The 23,094-nt window shown below is 57.5% G+C and overlaps 2 protein-coding genes across 2 annotated transcripts in view; one reads left to right on the forward strand and one right to left on the reverse strand.

The window, feature by feature from the left end:
* Positions 1-719: 719 nt before the first annotated feature.
* MYL2 (myosin light chain 2) lies at positions 720-5,865 on the reverse strand. The gene is given in 8 exon segments (XM_013956185.2): positions 720-1,010; positions 1,401-1,449; positions 1,535-1,610; positions 2,925-3,029; positions 4,007-4,082; positions 4,800-4,889; positions 5,751-5,807; positions 5,809-5,865. Coding segments are annotated over 8 exon segments (609 nt in total). The 3' UTR covers positions 720-911.
* Positions 5,866-15,240: 9,375 nt separating this feature from the next.
* The window catches only part of CUX2 (cut like homeobox 2), a 77,797-nt gene continuing 69,943 nt past the window's right edge, over positions 15,241-23,094 (forward strand). Inside the window, exon 1 of the mRNA XM_067306918.1 lies at positions 15,241-15,345. Within this exon, the coding sequence (XP_067163019.1) occupies positions 15,283-15,345 (63 nt within the window). The 5' untranslated portion in view covers positions 15,241-15,282. The remainder of the gene's footprint in view (positions 15,346-23,094) is intronic.

A 23,094-nucleotide genomic window follows, 5' to 3' on the forward strand; every position in this document is an offset into this window, starting at 1 on the left:
CCAAAAAGCACTTGGAGGCAGTTGGAGGTGGGCTGTAGAAAGCCCTGAGGGCTGTGCACCCCTGCCCCACGGTCAGCTCTCCCCACTGGACAACGCAACGTGTGTTCATCATGAGGGAGCTTCTGCAACTGGGCCCTTGGTTTGCAGGGCTGCTAGGATGGAGATGGGGACCATGGTGGGGGGCTCAAGGCCCCCGTCCTGCTTCATGCCTGCTCCTAGGGGCCTGGGGAGGACATGGTGGGGATGAATGCACTTGCTGAGCGTTCCCAGTGAAGCTGGGAAAGCCAACAGCTCTCTGCTGCCTAGTGGAAGGGGATAAACCTGTGCTAGTCTTGGGCAGGTGGGATCTGATGGCTGCTAGTCACAGCCCAAGGTGAAACAGGCAGCGGCTGTTCATGTGCAGAGGCTTTCAGGGCTGGGAGCTTGGCCAGGCTGGGAAATCGCAGGACACTGGCACTCCAGGGCATGCAAGGGTGGTGTGAAGTAGGGCTGGGAAGCTGGAGGACAGTGCTGCTGGGATGGACAGATCCAGGAGCTCCCAGCTGGGCCATGGCAGCCAGCAGAGCAGGGCCGTTGTAGCCTCCTCCTGCCCTGGGAAGGCACAGTGTAATCGCAGCTCTCACGCTGCTGCCACATGTGCCACACCATGCACAGACACTCCACACCAGTCACCACGCAAACCCAAGCACCGCTCACACCAGCAGCTGGATTTCCTCTAGCCAAAATGCAGTTTAATGTGGATGCCGTTCAGACTGGTGTTCCCCGTGACAGGCAGGTCCGCAGCACAGCGAGCTGGGCAAGGATGGGATCAAGGAGAGGAGCTGGTGACGGAGGGGGCAAAAAGACCCCCGGTATGACCTAGAGAGAGGTGGTCCCACGGTGCCAACCCCTGTGCTGAGGGTGAGAGTGGGCTAGTCCTTCTCTTCACCGTGTGTAATGACGTGGACGAGGTTTTTGTAATCAAGGTTGCCGGAGACATCTGGAGGGAAGGCCGCGAACATCTGATCGATCTGCCAGGAAAGGGCCGGAGGTGAAAACGTGGCACAGGAGGTTTTTGTGTCTGGGGCCAGGAGAAGAGCTGGGGACCCATCTAACCCCCTTTGAAAAGAAACCCCGGGTCTCCTGTGCCCTGCTCAGCTCGATTGCTGCAGGGTGAGCAGTGGTCGGTGGGTTCTGACAGCACCCTGTTATTTAGCTCAGTAGCCCAGAGGATTCCTTGGAAACGTAATTTTGCCTGCTTTGCCACCCCACCGTGAGGTCTCAGAGGGGAAATCGAGGTGAAACAGGATGCAGGACCCAATACAGAAGGGGAAGTGGAGCCAGCACAGCTTGGGCATGGGCAGGGACAGAGGGAGGCTGGAGGCTGGCGAAAGGGGGGAAGGGTGGGAAGGAGCTTGTACCTCTTCCTGGGAAAACCTCTCGCCCTGTGTCATCAGCATTTCTTTGATGCTGCAGATAAGAGAGGATATTGTGAGTATGAGGGAGGCCTCAGTGCGGATCACCTCCCTCCCCTCCCGAGCACCTCTGCACTTACTAGGCGGATTTCAGGCCTTTGCCCTCTGGATCAAACACCTTGAACGCGTTCAGGATGGTCTCCTCCGGGTCGGCACCTGGGGGTGACAACACCACGTCCGTTACAAGCGGTGGAGGAAGAAGCCAGGCGGAGCCTTCTGCTTCCCGCAGCCTCCAGCAGGAAACTCTGGGGGCCGGATGGTCGGGAGAGTCGGCTCCTGTGCGGCCAGGACGGGAAGCAGCAGGCTGTGCTGCGGGTGGGTTCTGTGGGAATACCAGACTCCCACATCGGCCTGAGCCTTGAGTGTGTGTCATGGCATGGAGAGGAGCAGATGTACGGTCACAGCGTGCCTGCGAAGCAGGCTGTCACCACCGCCCTGGCATCCGGCATATATCTAATCTCTTGGGTGTATTTATAGAGCTCCGGGCGTAGGATCTTGGGCCGTATAGCCTCCCGGAGATCTGCAGGGAGGCTGCATGCCTAGCTTCACAAGTGATATGGGGGAGCAGGCGGCCAGGGCAGTTAGGTCAAAGTCATACTGTACCCAGTTCCCTTGCCAGGGTGACCGTTGGGTACCACCGTTAGCATCAGCAGGCTCTGAGGCATTGCAAGGTCTGCTGTCGCATCTTTTTGTGAGGATAGCAGCATTGCAGCCTCTTGTTTGTTTTAAATGCCGGGGAAACTGAGGCGTGTAGACTCGCTCATATCCTCCAACACATGAGAGGGTGAGAGCAGATGAGATCCAGGTCTCTGACAGGCAGTCCCTGCCCTGCCTTTGGGACTGTTGCTGTCGCAAGACAGCACAAACATTTGGGCACTGGGACCTCTCCAGCGGGGTGGTTGCTCTAGGTATGTAACGCACTTTGTCCTATCTGCTGTGTTTTGGGGAGTGGAGGAGGGGAGACCATAGGTTGGTCTGTCTAGGGTTTCTGGGACGAGGACTGGAGCTGCTGGGGAGAGGGTTTGTTGCAGGTGATGGTCCCACTGAAGCCTCTCTGTACGGGGGTCCCTGTGCTGCTGTTGGGAGAAGCTGGCGCTAAGGGACGTGGAGGGATAAACTGAAGGAGATGATTCCACAGGAATCTCGTGCTCATCCGCAGGCATCTGCTTTTGGTGTGGGAGAGTTACTGAGTCAGAGGCATCTTTGCTCTGACCCAGTCTGGCTTGTTCTCGGACTCTGCACCCTGTAGTATTGCAACCAGCATTACCTGCATTTTAATAACCTTTGCCCATCCTTCTTTAGCAGCTCCCATTTGAGGTCTCCAAGGAGCCTCTGTGATGGGAGCCAGGTCTCACCTGAAAGGGTGGTGGAGGCCCCAGGAGTTGGGCAATTTGCCCAAGCGGTGCAGGAAACTGGAGATGGTGTGGGTGCCCGCCGAGCCCTCCCTCTGCTCCCCGGGCTCCCTCTCACCCTTGAGTTTCTCTCCAAACATGGTCAGGAACACAGTAAAGTTAATTGGTCCAGGCGCCTCCTTTATCATCTCTTCAATCTCCTCATTTTTTACATTCAGACGTCCTAGGGGAGAGCAGTGTTAGGTGAATCAGGTGTCAGGCTGCAAATGTGTGCAGACCTCCAGGGTCTGCTCCATGCATCGAGGGGCTAAAGACACAAATAGGAAGCCTTTCCCTGGAGGTCTTTCCCCTGCCGGAGGGAAGCGGCAGAGGCTGCAGCCCGGGGGAACCATCTCTGACAAGAGCAGTAGCAAGAGCGGGGAGGGGAGAATCCTGTGCTGACAGAGGATGGCATGGGCTGGACATGTCCGGCTCTGTTTTCTTCAGGCTTCAGGATCACAGATAAGAGGACTGCAAAGGACTGAGCTGTGCTAGTCCATTCCCCTGCCCCATGGCAGGATCAGCTCTGCTTCAGTCCTCTGTGGAAAGCATTTGTCCAGCCTGCTCTCAAAGCCACCATTGCTGTGGGTTCCCCCAGCTCTCAGGTGAACTGCTGTAATCATTAGGACGTCGTGAGCTGAATTCATTCCTGGCTACGACTGTCAGACCCAAACAGGACTGAGTGCCTGCGTCCTTTTACCTGGGGTGTGGTTGTCTTTGGCAATCCCTAGACCCATCACTGGTTCGTGCTGGCCTCACTGATGGGAAAGCCAAGCTTGCGACTTCACAGCTTTCCACAAATCCTGAAAATCCCCACAAAGCCTGTGAACCCAGGGATGCCGTGGGACGGGTACAGCAAGGTGCTTTTTGGCATGAGAGAACAAAGGGAACATTTGGCTCCGTATAAGCCAGAAGCTGGTTCTCTCTGGTACCTATAGGATTAAACACCTGCTGCTACGGGAGCTGCTCTGGTACACCACGTGTATGATCTGCTCATCTAATAGAAGTGATTTGGGATCAGGAGGTTTTCAGCAAAACAGACATGAGATCCACTTACCCACTGGGGCCTGCTTAAATGGAGACTCATGGGTGATTTCTCAGTTAATAGTTTTACTGTCATCAAAGCTTTTGGGAAGGAGAGATTCCTAACAGGGGACTCACCAAGTGCGGCAAACGTGTCTCTCAGATCCGCCTTGTCGATGAAGCCGTCTCGGTTCTGATCCATGATGGTGAATGCCTGGGAAGAACAGGGAGCACAGGGAGAGGGAGAGCTGTCAGCCCTGGTGAAGGCTTTAGTACCCTCCTCTTCCTCCCATCGCCTTCAAGGGGAACAGAGGGCCTCGAGTCCTGCACGGGATGGGGCTGTGGGAGTCCTCACTCAGCAAAGGAGCAACAGTTGCTGCAGTCGTCCAGCAGCAATTCTGGCCCTTTGGCAGTGGCAGTGCAGGGTGACGGCTTCCTACGGCAGCCCAAACCCTAATGCCACGCAGACCCTGGGCCGTGGCCAGAGCCACCTTGCACTGGGATGGGACGAGCTGGGGAGGGCAGCGTGAGCCATCAACTGCCCCAGCTGGGACCAGTTGTCCCAGTAATTGGGATCTACACATGGCCGTGTGTCAGCTGTGCAAGAGGTAGGTCACGATGAGCTCCTTGCACTGCGGGTGGGAGTTAGCTGGGGTGATGTGTTCCTGCTCTCGCTCGCGGATGCTGCCAGCTGTGTGTGCCGTCATTCCCTCCTCTGCGGGGTGCGTGCTCCTAGGAAGCTTTGAGGCAATTCCACATTTAACAATGTCTCTGAATCGTTATTCTCACTTTTAAAATAAAACAACTTAAAAATGGGCATGCCACCTCTTGTTGCAAACCAGCCACCCCTGATCTGAAAGCACGGTGTCATGCTGCGCTGAAGGTCATGCTGGGTCAAGGACCCTTGGTCATTTCTACGAAATCCACCTACCTCTTTGAATTCCTGGATCTGGGCCTGCTCGAACATAGAGAAGACGTTGGAATTAGCACCCTCAATCCTCTTCTTGGCTTTCTTGGGTGCCTGCAGGGATTCAAGTATGTATCACTAACTCGCTGTCTTTTTATAGTGTGGAATAAAAGCATGAAACTACCCTATTCTTAGTCATAAGTCCTTCACGGTAGCTCTAGGCTGGTGCCTGCTGTGCTGTCGTCCCTGGGCACTTGGTGGTTTCCCAGCACATTGCTCAGGAGTTGTGGGCACATGCGGTGCTCAGAGACACTGAGGGATGTACAGATTTCTGCTTACACTACAGCTCCATCCTTGCTCTCCTGATGAATTTTGCCAAATAGGTGACAGGAAGGATGAGCTGGAGAATCACTTGGCAAGCAAAGCCAAACGTTTGCTTATTAAAAAATCTGTCTCCTCCTGCACTGAGGCTTGACTTGTCTTTTAAACAGGAGATGAGGACAGACTCGCTCGCTATGCTGCCTTGCTAGGCCTGTCAATCATCCTGTCTTTCCTGTTGCACACACTCCTGCAACTTCTCCCTTCTAACCGAGGGCTTCTGCCAAGAAGAAACAGCGGGAGAGTTTCGGGGGACAGAACTACCCCCTCACGGCAGAGAGGAAGGGGAAGAAAAAAGATGACATTTGGACCCCAAAGCGGTTTGTTCTGTTTAGAAAGCTCTGCTGGCTGCCACTAGCATGGGAGATACCTCTCTGCTCCCGCTTCTCCCCGCTCTTCCCTGCAGGGAGCAGGGATGCTGCCACTGTGGCCAGAAGCTCCCCAGCTTGTTCAACCTTTTTCCAGAGCAGGAGGGATCCTGGCCTCGGATCTCTGGAGCCTCCGTGGCTCCCTGCCCATTAAAACTATCCTGGCAAAGAAAACTAACGCCATGGATGGCACCTCTTCCCGCGGCAGCCTCGGGCGCTCGGTACTCACCATGACTTCGCACAGCTGCTGGTGTTGCTGCAGGAGGAATCTCGGAGGCAGTCCCTCCGTTCTCCCCCGGCCGAAACAATAAATACCTCCCATTCCAGTTTAAAAATAACCCCATGCCCACTTTTGGCTGTGATAGGTAAGTCAGCCGCCCCCAGCTCTGTTGTCTCTGGCTTGCTCCGTCCCTCTCTCGCTAATCTGGAATAGCAGCTTGTTGTCAGCGGCTGACGTGACATGCGAGACACAGAGGGTTTCAAGGTTACCGACGCGCCGGGCGGCCCGGCGGCTCCCGCATGGGAGATACCGACCCCGGGCGCGCGCCGCTGCTCTTGCAGGAGCGCTCCCACCTGCGTTTGTCAGTCGGTCGGCAGCAGGACGGCCGCGCGGGACGGTGCCGTGCCGGGAAGGAGGATTCAGCCCGGGGAGCGAGGCTTCCCGCTGCGCTCCCAGGCCACGGTGGCGTGCCGCCCCTCGGCACGTGTGTTGGGGTGCCAAGCCATGGAGGATGGAGCCCCGGCTCCTTCCGGCTGCAGTCCCCTGGCCTGAGGGATGCGGATGTTTTGCTGGGAGACTTCAGGAGCCTGTTTGGCCCCATCGCAGCTCCCGTGTGCCCAAGGCTGGGGGTCGCTTGGCCGCCAGTGATGGGGGAGCCATTGGGTGCAATGGGGTCCCTCCCTGGCAATGCCCGAAGAGCCAGAAACAGTGAGAGCGACTGTCCCTGGCCGAAGGGGACGGTCCCGGCTGTGCCGCACCCCGCTCGGAGGCCGGGACACGGCGCCGTGCCAGCGAGGGCCGGCCGAGGCCAGAGGCGGATGCTGCGGCCCGCGCAGCCGGGCAGGAACACAGCGCTCCCGTCTCGCGTGCCGCCCCCCGCCGAGGCACCTGTCGCCCAGCTGAGCCCAACACTTGCTCCGGCCTCGGCCAGGGAACCGTTGCTCCGGCTCGCCGGGCACTGCGATCCCCCTGCGCACGCAAACGGACCGTGCCGTCGCCCCCCAGCACGAGGGGCTCCAGTGTGCACGGGCCAGTGGCGCCTGGCGCGCTGGGTGGGCTGCGTGCGGTGGCGAGGCCAGCTGTGCTCGTTAGCGGCGGCTGCTGCTTAACGAGGACAGACATTTGGCAGGGGAGAGCGAGGAGGGCTGGGAGGCGTCTGGGAACAAAAGGGGACGGCCTTGCGCCAGCACTTGTGAAACCGGATCCCCCCGCGCGCCCGGCGCTGCCAGCACGCCGCTGCCCTTGTTCGCCCAGAGGACACAAATATCATTTTTAATTCCCCGGCAGCCGCTGCTCGGTCGCACCTCCGCCTGGCCCGGCACCGGGGGAGTCTGGGCGGCCGGTGCGGCCGGAGAGTGGCACGGAGGAGGAAAGCCGGCGGGCTGCGCCGGGGCGGCCCCAAAATACCCTGCCCTGGCTGCCGGGGAGCCCGCAGGCGGGCGATGAGCCGGATGCATCGCGGCACGGCGACGAGCCGGATGCATCGTGGCACGGCCGCGACCTCGACGCAAAGCGCAGCTGAATTCAGCGGCCGGCCGAGCTCAATTACCTTAATTTGTGGCAGTAGGGAAAAATCCATAAACATCAGGGCAGCGATGCGGAGCGGTTTAACGGGACCGGTCGGCCGCGGAGCCGCCGGCGCTGCCCAGGCGCTGTCGGGCCCTGAGCGCCTGCTGCCCCGCCGTGCAGGGAGCCGGGGAGCTTCCCCCAAATATTCCCTGGGGAGGAAGTGCCGTTTGCACCCGCGCAGCCTGGACGAGGTCGGGCCCCGGGTCCTGCCTGGCCGGGGCGCGCGGGGCTCCCAGTGTACGGCCGCGCGCGCCAGGGCAGAGCGCGGCACAAGCCTCCTGGCCGGGCAGCGGGTGCAGATGGCTGCGTGTGTATCCGCTGGCATTTGTAGCACGGTGCATCTGCTCCGCTGTTCACTTCTCGCTGTCACGCATAATCCTCCGTGCTGCAGGGGCCGGATCCTGACCCCCCTTAGAGGACCTGAGTCCGACCCGGGGCTGGAGGCAGGCCCCTGGCAGGCCTGTTCCTTCCCCTGCTGCTGATATTCAGGGACTTATCGGCATCCAGGAAAAAACAAGGGCTTAAAAAATATATATATTATATATATATATATATATGTGTGTATGTTTATAGAGGTTGGTAGTGGACAAAAGAGCTATTGGGAAGCGGCTGCGGCACATGAATGGATGTCAGGGAATAACATATGTGTCTGTGCAATGACAAAATCAAGCATTGTCCCTTCTTATCTGCAAAAGAGCCTGTGTTTTACATGAAAACGCCTTTCTAATTAATAGGACAGCCCCTCTTGAGCTCGATAAAAAATGGAGTCAAAAGGATTTGATTAACCCCTGCTCTTTTCAAGGCGCCTGCTCTGCCTCGGCGAGGCGCGTGCCTGCACCCGAACCGAGCCGCGCTCAGCCTGGCCGCGGCCGATAGCGTCCGTCCTCACCCCAGCGGCGCTGCTTTCCGGGGGGCTCCCGGGGGGCCGCCGCAGCCCAGCAGGTCGCGGCGCTGCTCAGGACGGGGCTGCGGCAGGGGCATCCCACCCTGGTGCGAGTGCTCCTTCCCAGCCGCTGCGGGAATATATTCCTCATGAATATATTTTGCTCCCACCAATATTTTTTTCCGCAATCAGATCCATTTGACTAAACTGATACATATGTATACACGCTGATACATTCCCATTCAAACCAATGTAAATTACCTTTGACCAATACATTTTCCTGGGAAATCAATGCATTTTAACACTAGATAATATTTATGAAATTGAATTTTTTATTGAAGCTAATGCAATTCTCTTCTATTTTATGCATTTTTATTAAACTAATGCATTTTAAATTAAACTATTGTATATTAACTACAATGGCTGTTGGTACTTACAGTAAAATAATATATGTTGGCTGAAATCAATACATATTCCAAACCTAGGATTTTCCAGTTAACAAGGCTATATCAAATATAACAAATGCATGTAGCTACTTAATTTGATGCTTATATACACTGGCTGGTGTATTTGTTTATTGGTAATGATTATTTTTAAAAGGGGAAAGCTTATTAAAGGTAGAAAGATGGATTTCTGTGCAGCTCGGTGCTGCGGTTTGGAGCTGGCGGAGGCTGGCTGGGGGCCCGCGAGCCCGGCGCCCTCACGCTCGCTGCCGAGGGCGGCTCGGAGGTTGCCCGCGTGTCCCGGCGCTGGCTGGCCACGGAAGCAGCAGGAGGCAGGGGCTGGGCAGGGCGCTTCCGACACCGACCGCCTCTGTGCCCTTGGCCACATCCCTGCGCCTTGGTTTCTGTCGCGTGGGGGTTCGGGCGCTTCTTTCCCTGTTCCTTCGGACTCATCCTCGCTCGGCACAGCCCTCTTTGCTGCCCTTTCGGCAGGCAGCTTCTTCATGGACTTTCAAAGAGTTTCATCCATCTCCCTTTGGCATCCAGAAGGTTTCAGCGTCTAACTGTTTATTCCAGACAGACTTAATTTAGTAGCTCTGCCTGATTCAGCTCTGTTTTCACTGGGACGAATCCATCACCGCCGTAATCTCCAGGAGGATTTGCGCAGCTTGGTCTTGGGGCCGAGGAAGAGCAGCAGAGCCGGGAGCCGTCCGGCCTGAGGACAGGGTCGCTGGCACAGGGTTAGGCCATGGATGGGGTGAGGATGGCCGCTGCCTCCAGGCTGCCAGCCCGTCCCAGAGGTGCGCCCCACGCCGTGTGCAGGATGCGGCCCCTGAAGGAGGCAGCGATCCTGGCCTCCCGTGCCGCGATTGATGGGGCAAAGCCATAAATAGCAGCATTATTTGCCGGGCACATGCTGAACGGCGCCATAGTGGAGATAATTTCGGCGAAGCAATAAAAGAGGAAAATTAATTAAAGAGCATGTGCTAATTGCAGCGGGAACGTGCCTGGCAATAAGTCGCCGTGGCAGAAATGCGGCTGGTCGCACTCCGGCGGAGGAGCCGTGGGCACCCACCCCACGCGCCCCACTCCCCCGGCGTGGGGACCAGCGCCACGCGCGGGGGCACAGAGAGCTGAGCCCGGGCACAGCTCGGTGCATGCTCTGCTGGCAGGCAGGGGCGGCAGGAGCACGGTGGGCTCCCGGGGTGCCCGAGGGGTCACTGTGCCCCCTCGTGTCACTCTGTTCCCCTGGTGTCCCACGGTGTCGTCCTCGGTGTCCTCCGGTGTGCCCCCCATGTCCCGCTGTCCCCCGGTTTCTCCCCATGCCCCCCATGTCCCCCTCCGCCCTCCCCGGTGTCCCCCGTGTCCCCCCCGTGTCCCCTCGGCCCGGCCCGGCCGGACGCGCTGCAGCCCCGGCGGCGGCCGCCAGGTGGCGCCGTTGTCGCGGGCGCGGGGCTACGCGGGCGCTGCCCGGGCCCGGCAGGGCTGGAGGGGAGAGGGACGGGAGGGAGAGGGGCAGGGAGAGGGACGGGAGGGAGACGGACAGGAGGGAGGGGGCAGGAGGGAGAGGGGCAGGAGGGAGAGGGGCAGGGAGAGGGACGGGAGGGAGAGGGGCGGGGAGAGAGCAGGAGGGAGAGGGGCAGGAGGGAGAAGGCAGAAGGGAGAGGGGCAGGGAGAGGGACGGGAGGGAGAGGGGCGGGGAGAGGGCAGGAGGGAGAGGGGCAGGAGGGAGAAGGCAGAAGGGAGAGGGGCAGGGAGAGGGATGGGAAGGAGAGGGGCAGGGAGAGGGATGGTAGGGAGACGGACAGGAGGGAGGGGGAAGGAGGGAGAGGGGCAGGAGGGAGAGGGGCAAGGAGAGGGCAGGAGGGAGAGGGGCAGGAGGGAGAGGGGCAGGAGGGAGAAGGCAGCAGGGAGAGGGGCTGGGGTCCAGGAGGAAGAGGGCAGGCTGCAGAGAGAGGCAGGAGGGGGGCAGAAGGGAGAGGGGCAGGGTGCAGCGAGCGGGGAAGTGGCCCCGTTGCTAAATCACCTGCCCTAAGGGGCTTCGGCGTTAACAAGCAAAAGTTGAAATCATTAATGAGAACGTGGAAAACGGGCTGAAGTCGTTCCACAACGCGCTCCGGGAGAGGGGTCCTATTTTCCCGCAGTAGCACAGAGCAGGCAGGGCCGGGCATCGCTGGGACGGCGCCTGGCCGCTCCCGCTGAAGGCAGGAGAAAGCCCGCAGCGGAGCAGGGCTGGGAACGGGGAAGGCGCTGGGATCCCTGGTGGGATTTCCCAGACCCCAGGACCCCCCTCCCCAGGCTGCCTTCCCCCGTGCGTGGGGCCCAGGGGTCCTGCCCAGGCAGAGACCCCCAAAGGGGCGGGAGAAAGCAGCATTGCTCCGAGGAGAAGTCAGCGCGGTGCCAACAAGGAAGCAGCCCCGCTTCGACGGGGAGGGAGCACGCGACTGTGCCCACGCAGCCGCGGCGGCAGCAGGGGAGGTCGGGCCGGTGGCCCGCACCCCTGGCGCGTATCCCAGCCCCCAGGCCTGACTGGTCCCTGCTCCCCGGTGGCACCGGTTTCCCGCTGTGCGGGTCCTGGCGTCCCCCTGGCGTCCCTGGGCCGAGGCGGCTGCAGCCGGCGCCGCGAGGAGCCCGGCACGTGGCGCTCGCTATAAACGTCTCCGCTCGGCCGCCTAATGGGGCTGGATCGCCAGCACAAAGGACTTATCGGGCGGATCACAAACGACAGGAAGGAGAAAATAAATTAACGCCTGAAATGGGAGTGTGCTGAAATCTAACCTTTTTTTTTTTTTCCTGAAGTATGCAGAGAAGCCCCTTCCATATTTTAATTAAAAGCCTTTCAGAAGAGGAGGCAGAGGGCTGCTGTTTACAACGGGCTATTGTCAGGCGCACAAAGCGAGCCGCGCCACAGACAAACTGATTTATTAACCTGCGCAGTGTTGCCTTCTCCGGAGCGGGTGAACCCGGCACGGCAGGGGCAGGAACGCGGCACGGCTGGGCCGGGATCCCCTTCCTTTCTCCGGGAGCCTGGGGGCAGGTCGCCGAGGGCCGCTCGCCTCGTCCTGCCCGGTGAGCCAGCGCAGCAGCGGGGCTGGGCTGGGACTAACCTGCCCCGTGGCTCTCTGCCCTCTGCGCAGGCCGGGGACGCAGCCCCTCTCCTCTTCCTTACGGCTCCCATTGATTTATTAACGATTTGACCGAAGAGAAACGTTCTGCCAAAGCCCACGGTTTCGTTTGCTCACCGAAGATGCTAAGTTACTTTTTATATCTGATTTATGAGCAGGCTCTTCCGTTCTCTTGGTGGGAGAACGGAGAAGTGATTTATGGGCGCGAGATCGGCTTTGCTGGGGCAGGGAGGTTCCCCTCACCCAAGACCCGTCTCTGACAGCGTCCAGCAGCAAATGCCTGGAGCATCTTGGATGCAGATGGATGGAGCCATCCCCAACCATTGGCATGGACAGGACTTTGCAGGGCTGGGGCTACAGCAGCAGTACGGGACGGCAGGACTAGCAAGGACCCCTCCACACTACCCCGGTTTATTTATGTGTCCTGTAAACAAACCTTGCCCAGTGCAAGTCACGGCTCTGAAAGAGGGATGGAAACAAATCCACCTGGAGAGACATTCCCCCCCTCCGCACAGCCTGAGCTCTGACCCCGGGGGCCACTTACTGCCTCCTTGAGCCAAAGCTAGGGCACCTGCCCAGCACTGTCAGCAGACCCCATTTCATTACCGGTCTCAACATCTCCTTGTCAGTCTGAGCTCTGTGATTCTTGCAATCGTGGCTTGCAGTGTTAAGAGCGGATACACATAGAACAGTTGTATTTATGGAGCAAACTTGGGCACTAGACTTGGACACACGCAAGAAGAGGCAACGTGAAGGCACCTGCCGGTTGGGGTCTGGGAGCCTCGGTGGAAGCTTTGCTGTTGATGTCAGTGGGGTTGAGATCTCAGCTCGGGGTCTGCAGTTATGTCCACTGGGTTCTGGTGGACCCTTTCGGCCATAGCAATGGGAGCAGGCATGCACAGGTGGGGGCTGGTGGAAACCCTTTTCTCCAGCTGTCACTAGTGGTGAGGGGACAGGATAGGTGACAGGTTGGAGCAGGGCTCGCAAAAGTATCCAGGCTCTTTCTGACACATCGGCTCTTGCAAATCGCTTTATTGAATTTTGTGATTTTCTGTTCACCTGGAAGACCACTCAAAGTATTTTGTCATTGTGGGATTGCAAGCAGCTCTCAAAGTTTCTCTCAGCGGAAGAGATGAGAGGGGCAAGATCATGTGCCAGCTGTTTATGCTGTGTGTTTTGGGTGTCTCCCTTATTATTTTGGACAGTTTTCCTTGCTCAGCTGAACTTCAGACAGCAAGAGGGGAAGGAGCAGATGTTTCCCAACCACTGTCAGAAGAGCCCGTGGAGCAGTGTGTGCTTTGAAGGATGCTCCCCTTCCTCAGCATTGCCTGAGCTCAAATCTCTGCTTTTCAGTAGAAAGTCAGTCCTGCAAGTAACTCCGGCAGGACGGCACCTGGGCTACCAGGTGGGAAGCATCAACAGTGATAAAGGTTTAACAGCCAGGAAGCCACTTCCTTCTCAGTTCCCTTCCCAGCAAAGGGAGACTCCAGCGCTATGGGAGCTGCTGCAGCATGAGGAGCTGGGCAGGGTCGGGGCTGGGAAGGAGAAGGGCTACAAGTGACAACTGACACGGGAATACGTTGTCCTGGGTTTGCTGTTGTCTATGCGCATGAGCAATGTGGGCTGTCTGGATTGGGAATAGCGACTGCTGCTGATCTTCTTCCAGCCCATCTGAGCACGGACTCTGGAGCCTCCCGGAGGGGAATTGCCCCAGGTAAGACCGGGGGCCTCTGTCCCGGCGTGTTGCCAAATGCCAGCGGGGTTGTCGTGTGCTGGGCTCGCTGCGGTTGCAGCCCTCGAGCAAAACTTCTGCTGCTGCTGCCCCCTTCTCCGTGGGGTGGTGGTGGCCTGGAGCCACCCCGTGCTGTGCCCTGGGGGAGGGAAGCTGGTGCTGCCCCAGGGCCTCCGCAAACCCCGGGAGGAGGGTTTCCCGTGCGGGGCGGCAGCTCGGGGACCCGTGCTTGGGGGGCCGTCGGTCGGGGCGGCCGCTCGCTCCTCCTGGCTGACGCTTTCTTTTGTTCCGGCTTTGATGCGGGGGAATTAGCATCTCATTAGCTGGCGGCGGGTAAAAAGCCGACGTCGCCTCTTGGGTCTCCTAGAGGCGTTCGCGCTGCCGCTCCGTCCTCGGCGGCCCTCTCGCCGTGGGCTTGCGTCGCGCCTTAGCCGCAGAGCGCTGGCCTCGCGCTCGTCGATGCGTGCGGGGCCTCGCGCTCGTCGATGCGTGCGGGGCCTCGCGCTCGTCGATGCGTGCGGGGCCTCGCGTGCGCGTGCCGGGGCAGCTTGGGGTTTTTGTAAGGAACAGCCTTAATAGGAGCGTTAAAATGCTCCACTTGTTCGGTGAGCAAACCCCTGCCTTTAAAATCTTGCGGAAGGAGCCGTTCAGCTGCTCTGCATCTAAAAGCGAGGCTCAACACAGCCGGCATCAGCTGCATCTCTCCCGTGAAAGCGCAGCAGTTCTGCTGCTGGAAGTTTAATTTATTATTTTCCCCTGGTGAAATGGAAATTAATGTTCAAGACCCTTTGGATGTAGGTCTAGTCGGTACAACAAGACAGAGCACAGTGCAGGGCAGAAAGTGTAAAGCTCTTTATTTATTCTTTCTTTTTGGTAAGAAAGCAATCATTCAGAAAACAAAGTGGGTATTTCTGCACGGGCTGGGTTACTGCTGAAGCGCCAGCGGCCGTGCCCCATTCTGCCGTCGGAGCTGCCTGAATTCTTTAGAGACCAGCCGCATTAAGTCATTTAAAAATATCACGGTCTTGAAACAATCTGAATTATTGGATTTTTATTTATTTATTTATTTTCCTCCTGGCTGCTGCGAGCGTGTTTGCTGTGGCAATTTCCACTAAGGTCAAAGGTGCTGGACACAGCAGCTGGGGAAAAAAAAAAAAAAAAGAAACTGAAAAAGTTTACCTGCTGCTTCCAAACACCATTTTGGGTTTATATATATATATACATACATACACACACACACTTACATACATGTATATTTTATATATATATCTCCATCTGGCAGGCTCCCAGGTAGCTGCTAAAGAGAAACCAGGCACTTCTTAAACTTATTATTATTATTATTTAAAACGAATGAACGGGACGGCACGAAGTTGGCCTGGAGGCCCGCGGGGGCCCGGCGGTTTTGCCGCCCTCCCTCCTTCCCCCCCCTCCTTTCCCCCCCGAGGCCTGTCGCGGGCGGCGGCGCCGCGGGGAAGGCGCGGGCAGGGCCGGGCCGGGCCGAGCCGCCCGGCGAGCGGCAGGTGCCTCGGGGGGAGCCGCCGCCTCGTTCCCCCCCCCCCCCCCGGGGCGGCCTGGAGGCGCCGGGCCGGGCCGCCCCCCTCGCAGACCTGGGGCGGGCCCGGGGGAAGGAAGGAAGGAGGGAGGGAGGGAGGGAGGCGGCGCGGCGGCGGGGCCGCCCCCGGCCGGCGGCGGCTCCCGCCCCGCCGCTGCCCCGCGTGTGGAGGCGGCGGCGGCGGCGCGGCTGCCCGGCGCGTCGCGGCGCGGCCCCGCGTCGCCGGGCTCCCCCAAGATGGCGGCCGAGGTGGGATCGATGTTCCGGTATCGGACGCGCTTTGATGTCCGCCGGCTCCAGGTTGGTGGCGCCGCGCGGCGCGGGGCGGCCGCCGCCTCAGCCCCGCCGCGGGCGGGGGGGGCCCGGCCGCCTCCCCCCTCCCCGCTCCCTCCTCTCCCTCCTTCCCTCCCTCCCTCGTCCCCCGCCCTTCCCCATCGATAGGTATCAGGAATCGATCCGCCGCCGCCGCCGCTCTTTGTTCGGTTCAGCCCGGCGCCGCCGCAGCGGCCGGCGCGGAGCAGCGCTGGCGGCATGGAGCCCCCCGGCGCCGCCAAGGTGACAGCGCGGCCGCGCCGGGGGGGCCCCGGGGCGGGGGGGGGGTGGCACGGGCGCCGCCGCCGCCGCCAAGTTTCCTGGCGCTGCCCCGCGCCGCGCCGCAGGTGCCCGGCGGGGAAGCGCCGGCGGGAGCGGGCGCTCGCAGGGCAGAGCCTCCTCCTTCGCGATCGATGCGGGGCGGCCGAGGGGCTGAGACGAGCGCGGCGAGGGGGCTCGCGGCCGCCCGGAGCCCCCCTGCGCCGCTATTGTTACCCGGCACCGGAGGATTTAGCGGGCGCCTTTGGGTCCGCGCAGCCCCGAACGTCGGTTAACGGCGAGTCCGCGTTAGGCGCCTGGCGCGGCGGCTCGGGGGGGGGGGGGGGCGCGGAGCCGAGCGGCGCGGTTTGGGCTTGGGCTTGGGCTTTTTGGGACCGGGGCTGCGAACGGCCGCCCCGGCGGCAGCGCGGATCCTTTGTGGCTCCGCTCCGGTCACCGATGCCGTATCCAGCCGTAGGGCCGCTGGGCTGTGAAATTAACGGTAAGTCCTTTGTTAACATTTATGAGGGAATGTTTGACCTGGGAGAGAAGGGGAAAAAAAAAAAAGGAGGAAAAAAAAGAAAAAAAGAGGGGGGATGTTGGCAGTTGCTGACCTTAAGCAGGCTCCTCTGTAGCGGAGAGGCGGATAATTAACGCGGCGCCCCGCGAATGTGGCACATAATGGGATGGAGCCTAACCTGGATCCGCTGCAAAAGCAGAAACGCTCGTTTACGTGGATATTAAACGGGGCTTATCCCTGTAGGATATTACGGAGTTTAAAATGCAGCATGCTTCGTAGGGGAGTAAACAAATTTAAATACGGTTTATGGGGCTTCGGTGCTGTATCAACAGTTCCAGCATTTAATGCGTTTTGGCTTTTAAGCAGATTACGTGCTACATCTGCGATACCCAACCCTAAAAGTAATGCAGGTACTACGGATAGTCGGCTTGCCGTGACTGCTCATTTACGGCATTGTGGCTGGAAAGGGATTACTGGTCTAAGCACTTCGGATACAAAAGCATTCCTTGGTACATCATGCTAATGACTTTTTTTTTTTAATTCCCCCCCCCCCCCCCCCGGTGTGTGTGTGCACAGACCTCGATTTAAAGGAAAATATTGGCAGCCACTTTCTCGTGCGTTCATCAGCATGGGGAGGGGGGAAGTTTGCTGGAGCGCGGAGGGCAGCGGGAAGGGTGGCGAGGCGGCGAGCGGGGCTCCGCGCGGAGGTGGGCAGCTCTGGGTCCCCGCCGTGCCGCTCGGCCGGTCGCTGCGGCTGGGTGCTGAGCCGGGAAGCGAGCGAGCGGCGGTGAGCGGTGACTTCTGTCCAGGCAGCAGGTCTGCCGCCTCCCCGGGATCGCGGTGGGAAAGGTGACCTTGTGCCAGCTTGGCCTAATGCCCTCTATTAAAAAAAAAAAAAAAGGGGGGGGGGAGAACAATCTGTTTATTATTCCTCCAAGACCTTTTTTCTCTTTTCTTCCCTTTTTCTTTTTTTAATGCATTCCTTTAAGCAGCTCTGCTGGCCCAGGACCCGTTGGGAATGGCAGAGTTTGAGCAACCCTGATGGATGGTGGGCATATGTAAAACATGTGGATAATGTGATACTCCGTAGCACTTTGATCAAAATGGCATTGAGCCCTTTTACAGCAAATAGTCTCGGAAATGAGAGGAGATAAAATTCTATCAAAGATAATGCCAGGCATATTTCATTTGGTTATGAGATTGTTTTATTGTGTACATTACTAATGCAGTATTTTTTTTTTACAGCTTTCTTGTGTATAATAGTCATAACGGGATTCATACCTTTATTTTTTTTTTGTTTTAATTTGCTCATGTTTTATTATGTTCAGTTTACCATTGTATGGATTATACACTCTGCATTCCGGATGCCTTTTTAATCTACCCATTCTGTATTAAAACGGCAAAAAATAGGAAGAGTTGTGAGCCGATGATCTGGGATAATAAATACAACTGCGAGCGAGGAGAGAGAGACCTATTATTGCCATCTTTTATAAATGTCTTCACATCTCATTATGCAGATTAGCTCTGGCTACATGGCTCTAGTGTTTGGTTCGTCAAATAAAGTGTTGTTCATTTTATTTCCCGTAATGCGAGGGCTCTCTGCGTGCCTGCGTGGAGGAGCAGACTTTGTGGCGAGTTGGGCAGAAACTTCCGCGGTTTCTCCGCCGGGTTGCGGTGTGCCGAGAGCCTTGGAGCATGTTGTGTTTGATGGAATGTTTTCACTGTTCAAAGTTTAGAAAAAAAAATGTGGATGTGATTAAAATATTATAACCTTATGATATTCTGAAGTGCATAAATTTTACATATCAGCTACAGAGGGAGTTTAGACATCCATTAAATGATATGACAGCTTGACTTATCTAAATGTGCTATCATTTAACAATGTGTCAAAATTCTTCTTTATATAGATGACAGCAGTAAATAAGCTATCAGTTCTCTTGGCTGCAGCTTAATTCCTCAAGCTTGGACTAATAAACTGAACTGCACTCTTGCAGCAGAGCCCATGGGCAGGGTAGCCATGGGGGGAGGAAGGGTAAATTTTGGGGCTCTGAGCAGGGGAACTTCACCTCCCCAAATCCCTGGGCCCTGCGTGCTGTTAGGGCTTTGAGGAGAGCGGAGAGATCCGTGGGATTTTTCCAGTTTGCTCTGCCTCAGCAGCATCTCCCCAACCAGCACAACCGGTGGCTTTGCCATGGTGTTGTGGCAAGTGCCTTTTCCACCCCTGCTTTGCCGAGGTGCCCTTTACAGCTGGAAGGTGCTGGTGGTCACCATGCTTGGGATGTCTCTGGCTTCTGGAGAGAGAGAGAGAGGTCTCCCCTGCTCCTGGGGCAGGGGAAGAGGGTGCACCTGCAGGAGCTGGAGGTGTCTGGGGCAGGGAGAAGGTCCTGCCCCATCTGCCCTTCTCTTCCCCCACTGGTGACTGGTGGGTCTGCAGAGTGGCCGACCACCTTGCCTGGAGACAGAGGGGAGAGAGGAGGCTCCCTGGTGGGAAAAGGTTCCCTCAAACGTTGTTTTCCCAAGGATGCATGCTGCCATGTGCACTTCTCCTGCTGCGGCTTCCTAGATGTGTTGAACCACAGCATTGCAGATGAGTTGGTGGGTTGGGACCTCTGAAGGCTCTTGCACAACCTCCCGCTTTCATGGGAGGGAGAAAACCAAAATACTTCTGAAAATGAAATGTTCGCCTGATGGTACGGTATGGTGCGGTGGGTGGTGGCCGCAGTGGAGTGGCAAGGTCCGCTGCTTGGGATGGCAAGTTCTCCTGACCTTTAGCAACCCTCCCTCTTGCCTGCGAGTCAAACTAATCTGGGAGTGCTGTCTGCAGCTTCAGAGGCGTATGGGGAATGCCAATGGCTGTTGCTTGGGACCTCTGAGCACTGTGAAATACAGAGCGGGGCAGTGCTGGCGCAAGGTGCTGTACATGCAGACGTGTGCAGGCTGGCCCGGAGCCTGCCTCGGTGGCGTTCGCTCGGCGTTGACCGCCCATGGGCACAGTCCTGCTCTTGGCGTGATCCTTCCCCGCTGAAACAGCAGGGTTTACTCACACAAGTAGAACTTGTGCTCGTGCTGGGGACTGGCTCGGAGATGTGTTGGGTTGTTAACGTGTCCCATGTCTTCTGGTGGCTCAGCTCCTGCCCTTGCGGCAGGGCGGGTGGGAAGGCGGAACGTGTGCTGGAAAACCATGGTTTGTCTAAGGGGGGAGAAAAAAATCGGGAGCAGGGGGAGTAATGAAGCCTGGTTCTTTGCAGCTGTCTGTCTTCTGGTTGGGTTATCTGGTGCCCAACAGGCACGTGCTCCTATCGAGGCGTTTCCCACAACTGGGGATTTGTACTGCCTTGCTAGTGGGTGTGGATTCTCCGCTGTCTATTACTGCGGCTGAGCTCTGCAGCCCGTCTCTCGGCAGGGACACTAGTGGTATTGCTCTCCTTAGCCCAGCCTGCCTTCTCTGGAGCCGTCTTGCCTTTGAGGTGTAGGTCTGCAGCAGTCAGAAACGCTCGTCCCCTCCATGTGCCACCAAGGAAACTCAGCTGAACGGGTTGTCAAAGGGCAGCCCGTGTGCCAGCGTGGCCCGTTAAGACGTCGGGGGCGCCTGGTTCTCTGGATGTTGCCGCACTGGAGTGTTTTGTGGCGTCCCCTTCTCTGTTAGTGAATACTGTGTTTTTAATACCCCTAATTTTTGCATAAAGGGGAGAATAAGACGGACTGGGTTCCTGCTGTCGAGTCTCAGTGTGTTGTGCATCGGCAGAGAAAGTCAGACTGTGAAGTTCCGAAGTGTAATGTTTTTTTTTTTCCTGTGGTTGAATAATTGAGATACTGCCAGACAAGAAGAGAACTGCAGAAAATGAGAGTTTATCTTTAGCTCTGCAGCTCTCACTTTAGAAACTGGTGACCCCAATTCCAGCCTGAAGAGTGACTTCTTCCCTAATTAATAAATCCATTAATTAATTGTGTGCATGCTGCAGCCCATTAGAGATGTGTGCGCTGGCCTCCTGATCCAGTTTAGTGGATTGTCCCTGTGGCCTTGGAGGGGAGGAGGAGGAGGGGAAAAAAAAAAAGGGACTGTGACCAAGAGGCGAATAGGGGACGTGGATGAAAATATAATTCGCTCCTGTGGGACGGGAGCGAAGGGCATCAGCCCTGTGACCTCCTGGCTGGTTCCCCAGGCCGTTGCCTTTGAGGTGGGCATGGCCGGTGGAGCACTTGGGTTTGCTGCAGCTGCTTTAGTCCTGCTGAAATGGGGGAGAGCGCGGAGCGGGTTAACCGAGGTGGGAGGTGGAGGTTCTCCAGGCCCCGTCCTGCTCCTGGGCACCGTGATGGTGCTGGGCCCCACGGTGCGCCTGGGGCCACGTCAGAGCATCCTGCCGTTGGTGTTGGTCAAGGGGTGAATGCTGCCTCGCGCTCCGGGAAGGCGAATTCGGCAGGGCTTGGCGGGGTTTTTGTGCTGCAGGTGGAGCTGAATGTTAAAATGTTTGGTGATCCGAATTATTATTTATGACCAGATTTAGCAAACAGTTCGCTCCCAGCCTGAGAGTCCTTTAGGAGGTGCTTGCTTCGCTAGATAACCTCGGCGGAGCGTGCAGAGCTCGCTATTCATCTCCCTCCATATGTTGGCACAGTAGCTGCTCCCTTCAGTTAATTTTTCTTGCTGTCTGCAGAGACTTCAAATAAAAATGCAGGCATAATTGTTGTGCGTTGCAATCCCCGAGCTACTCTTTTCTCTGCCGAACATGAAGTTAACTGCTGGCAAAAGAATCGCCATTTTTAAAAGGCAGCAGTCCTTGCTTGACGCCAGTGAGCGTGTGGACTTGGGGGGCCGGAGTGGCCTGCCCTCATCCGCTGCCTTCCCTCCTGCTGTTTTTCACTGGCTGAAGAAAGCCAGCGTTGAGCCGCTTTCAGGTTCCCGGGGTGGCCCCGTGTCTTGGCGGGGGCTTTGCAAACTCCGAAGGAGAGCTCAAAAAGTTCCAGCGAGCAACGAATACGAAATGTCCCAGGGAACGTATCTAGCAGCATCTCTTTGAAATCTTTTTTTATTTTTTTGCCAAAACTAAATTTTGGGGCTCACTTTTATCCCAACCTCTTCTAACGCTGTGGGCTCGCGTAGCGGCCGCCGCTCCGTCTGAGCAAACGAGCGGTGACCGCAGCCGTGGCGGGTCGTTCCCCCGGCGAGACTCCTTGCCCCCTCCATGGAGGATTGCAGGTTTTTTGTGGAAGATGCTCAGCGCTGACCGGCTGCATGTCCGCAGGCCAGGTCGGATTCAGGCCTGGAGCTAGACGGTTGCCTTCCACCCCGTGCAGCTCCGTGGCAGATGCGGGGGAGGCGAGCGGCGAGGTCGGATCGCCGGCTGGTGCTGCTCCCCTCCTCCCTTGGGTATCAGCACAGTGACGTTCCTTCGCGTCTCCGGCCGCGGGAAGTCCCGCTTCTTGCGTTTTGGTGAATTATCACAGGAGCTGCTGATACAAAACGACACATTTGAAATGCAAGGCTGGTGTTTGCAGGGATTGAAGGTGTTGGAGACCTGAAGGGTCCTGCTTGGTTTAAATGGGATTAATTTAGGGTTCAAAAGCAACGGTGTGTGCAAACAGAGCTCCTCCTCCGAGCCTTGAGATGGAGAATAGATCTGCTGCATGGTATCTTTATTAATAGCCTAGAAGATTCCCCTCTCAAATTGGGAAAGGAACATTAGAGGCATCCATTCCACCCAAAAAGGCTTGCTGAAGTTTCTCAGAACATTCTGTACCATCCTGCTCCTATTATAGAAAGATGTAATTCCCCAACTTGGGAGATAATAAGCAGGTATTGACTTCTGCTGGGGTCATTATCAAGATTTATTCAGTCAATATGGCTTCTTGGGTCAATAAATCTTGAGGTTGATAAAGGAGGAATATATACTTGCCGACTTTATTAAAAAGTTTTCCCCTTTCGTAACACTTTCCTGTGTATGTTGCAGTAGGATCTATGACTGAGTTCTCTTTAATTACTTCTTTTTGCGGTGCCCATTTTTCTGCAGCTCTTGGTACATCTTGCAGAGATAGCAAAAAGCAGGAGGGAGGCTGCAACCTTGTGTTGAGTCTGTTTTGCTCGGGATTGTTGCCTTTTTAGGCGCTCTGTGTGTTTTGCCTTGGCGATGGGTGGGTGGCTCGCCGGGGGAAGCGGTTCTGCGACGAAGCCGCTTGGCTCGCGCCGTCTGCGGCGCGTCGGCGAGCGGCGGGTCTGGGTCGCCTGGGGCTGCGCGTGGGGCTTGGGCTCCGCTGCAGCGAGAGAGGCAAAAATCCGGGCTCCTGTCCCAGCCCGATGTACGGATGGTGGGACTGCGTCCCTCTCCCAGACTCGGACTGAGGAATCTCTGCAGTTCAGGGTGGAATAAAATAGCTATGGGTTGGAAATGGTCCTGGGGGCCGGGCGAGGAGGATCCGAGCGGGAAGCGCATCCGCGGGGCTTGGGCCGAGGAGGCTGCACCCTTTGCTGCATGTTGGGATCCCAAATGGGGACTAGCCGAAGCGGGTGGCGGACGGGAGCGTGCGCCTGCCTGCACGTGCCGGCTTCCTACTGCGGTCCGTCGTGACCCTGGGATTCGGCTCCTGGATTTGCCGTAGCCCCCGTCCGCAAGGCATCCGCCACAGGGATCTTCAGTAAAGTCTGGCCAAAAGGTTTAGGTAGCCTGGAAAGCCGAAGTGCTCGTTATTTACCGCAGTGCTTGTTAATTAGCAGAGGTGTGTGGCTGCGGCAGCCCCGCTCCCGGGCTTGTCCCGGCCGGCGCGGGAGCGCGTCTGCCCCGCTCCCGTGGAGCAGGCGATCCTGAGCGCTGCCGACGAGGTTAATGGGAGATGGGAATCCCGCTACAAGGGCAGGGTGTGATGGCAGGGTCGCTTTAACTTTATCTGTGTATTTAATTTTATTTATTTTGGCTGCGGCTCCCAAAGAGCTGTTTTGCAGAATTCCCGCAGTTGGCTTTTGTTCC

Source organism: Apteryx mantelli, chromosome 17, assembly GCF_036417845.1.
Source record: "Apteryx mantelli isolate bAptMan1 chromosome 17, bAptMan1.hap1, whole genome shotgun sequence".
NCBI lineage: Eukaryota > Metazoa > Chordata > Aves > Apterygiformes > Apterygidae > Apteryx > Apteryx mantelli.